General features: G+C 41.5%; 1 protein-coding gene across 1 annotated transcript in view; it reads right to left on the minus strand.

Annotated features, from left to right (window-relative positions):
* Positions 1-797, minus strand: part of ANKRD1 (ankyrin repeat domain 1) — a 10,354-nt gene extending 9,557 nt beyond the window's left edge. Inside the window, exons 1-2 of the mRNA XM_007956291.1 lie at positions 771-797; positions 1-163 (exon numbers count right to left, since the gene is read on the minus strand). The exon at positions 1-163 is cut by the window's left edge and continues 15 nt beyond it. Of these exons, the coding sequence (XP_007954482.1) occupies positions 1-163; positions 771-797 (190 nt within the window). The remainder of the gene's footprint in view (positions 164-770) is intronic.
* Between the last annotated feature and the right edge of the window lie 1,156 nt (positions 798-1,953).

Here is a 1,953-nt window from a genome sequence, read left to right on the forward strand (position 1 = left end):
TCTCACTTTTCCACTGTTGCTCCCCCAGGCTCACATGGTGGTGTGGAAGCGATTTCAGGTCATCTTGCTTCTCTAAAGTAACAGCAGCTTCATACTCTCCATCTCTGAAATCTTCAGGCAGGAATTCCCCTGTCTCTCCATTGCCATTCTTCTTCCCTGTGACCTACAGAAGAAGAAGATGGTAAGGTCAGAACTCTGGGACCTAGCTGGGGTCATTCTTCACAGAAGATGTTACAGGAGGCCCCTGGTCATCCTTCTCTGGTCATGGAGCTACAAGTATTCCAGGACTGCCTTCAAGTCGTTGTCATAGTCTCTTGTTTAAATAAAAGCTTGGGTTAGGTTGACATGTTTAAATCTATTTTTAATTAGCTTAATCACATCTCTCCTAGGAAAGCCATAACCCCCTCTGATTATTTAAAATTCTCCCATTTTAAGTTATTTTGATGACTCTTGGCCTTGAGATACAACATTTCCAGACATATGTTCTTGAAATAGAATTTCCCTAAGGCATTTTGATAATTACATGTGATTCCCTACTTTACTAATGAAACCAAAGGAGAAGATAAAAAATGGAAACTATGCAGGTAATTCATTACTGGCAGCTCCATATTTTCCAGTTTCACTTATTCCTTCATATCAACCAACAATTTTTCTATATATGATATTTTCAGAATACCTATGCATTAGACCTGAAAGAAAGGGCATTTCAATTTTCAGATAAAAACAAAGACTGAGCTAGTTATCATTGAGTAAAGATGTGTCTTACATACCAGCTCCTCCACTTTCAGCACCATCATGTTTGCCTGAAGTGAGTCTGTATGTTTTGCTCCTGTGGAATGAACCCCTTGAATCAGCCCTGCTGAGCCCCTCCACATCAGTCAGCTTATATAGCTTGGGCTGAGTGAGATAATCTTCCAACCTGGGAACCCAAGTAACACCCCTGCCCCCCTCAGCAGCCAACTCAGAGGCAGGTGAATTTTCATTCCAGACTTGGTGTCTGGGAAGCCGCAAAGGGAGGGGATGACAAGCCAACCCCACTGAATATGTGAATCAGGAAGAAATGTGAGAGGGCCATTCCCCTGGCAGTGACCACACCACTCAGCAATGCGAATCATCCTATTTATCAAGAAGTCAGGGGACAGCTGTCTGTTGATATTGCACCACATAGCTGCTCTTTTCCCTTCTTTGTCAGCTTTCATATGACTAACCTATCAAGAAAATGTAAATGCCCAGTGTATCACACTCCCAGTAATATCTTTCTGATAACCAGACTTATCAACACTTCAGTGGGGGGAAGTGATGCTTCAGGACATCCCATTCCTATGTGTAAATAGCCTCAGAGGAATGGATTGGAGTTCTAATGGCACTTGTCTATATCTGTTTGGAATTCTCTGGAGTGATGTCTGGGGCTAAAAAGGCCCCATGACATGCCACCTTACCATCATTATAAGAAATTGAAAGCATTCAGTAATGCACTTTTAATTTATGGTGTCACTGAACAGAATTAGCACATGACATGCTTCCTGGATTCTAAAACAGCATACTAACCACAGCATTTTTTTTTCTTCTTTGAAGGAATCCAAGTGGTCCAGGGAAAGAATATGGGAGACCAAGTATTCACAAAGGCATGACCTTGATCATCTCATGAGCCAAATTTCTTAAATGTTACAGATAAAAGAATCACCTGTGGGAAAGTATAAAAAATGCAGGGCCCTGGGGCCTGGCCCTGCTGGGGATTCTGAGTAGGTTTATGGTGATGCTGCCAATCTGTATTTTTCAAAGCAGCCAGTTGATACTCATGCAACAAGATTTGAGAACATTGCCAGAGGAGTGGATGAGTTTTGCCTCAGGGAAAGTTCAAAAAGACCTCTCTTCAGATTTCTATCTCTGAGATGTTAAATTACGTAAAAATGTTGATCTTTTTTACAGTTCAAGAAGAAACTGTAGTTGGTA

The sequence above is a fragment of the Orycteropus afer genome, unplaced genomic scaffold, assembly GCF_000298275.1.
Source record: "Orycteropus afer afer isolate SDZICR_OR568_19922 unplaced genomic scaffold, OryAfe1.0 scaffold00601, whole genome shotgun sequence".
Taxonomy (NCBI): domain Eukaryota; kingdom Metazoa; phylum Chordata; class Mammalia; order Tubulidentata; family Orycteropodidae; genus Orycteropus; species Orycteropus afer.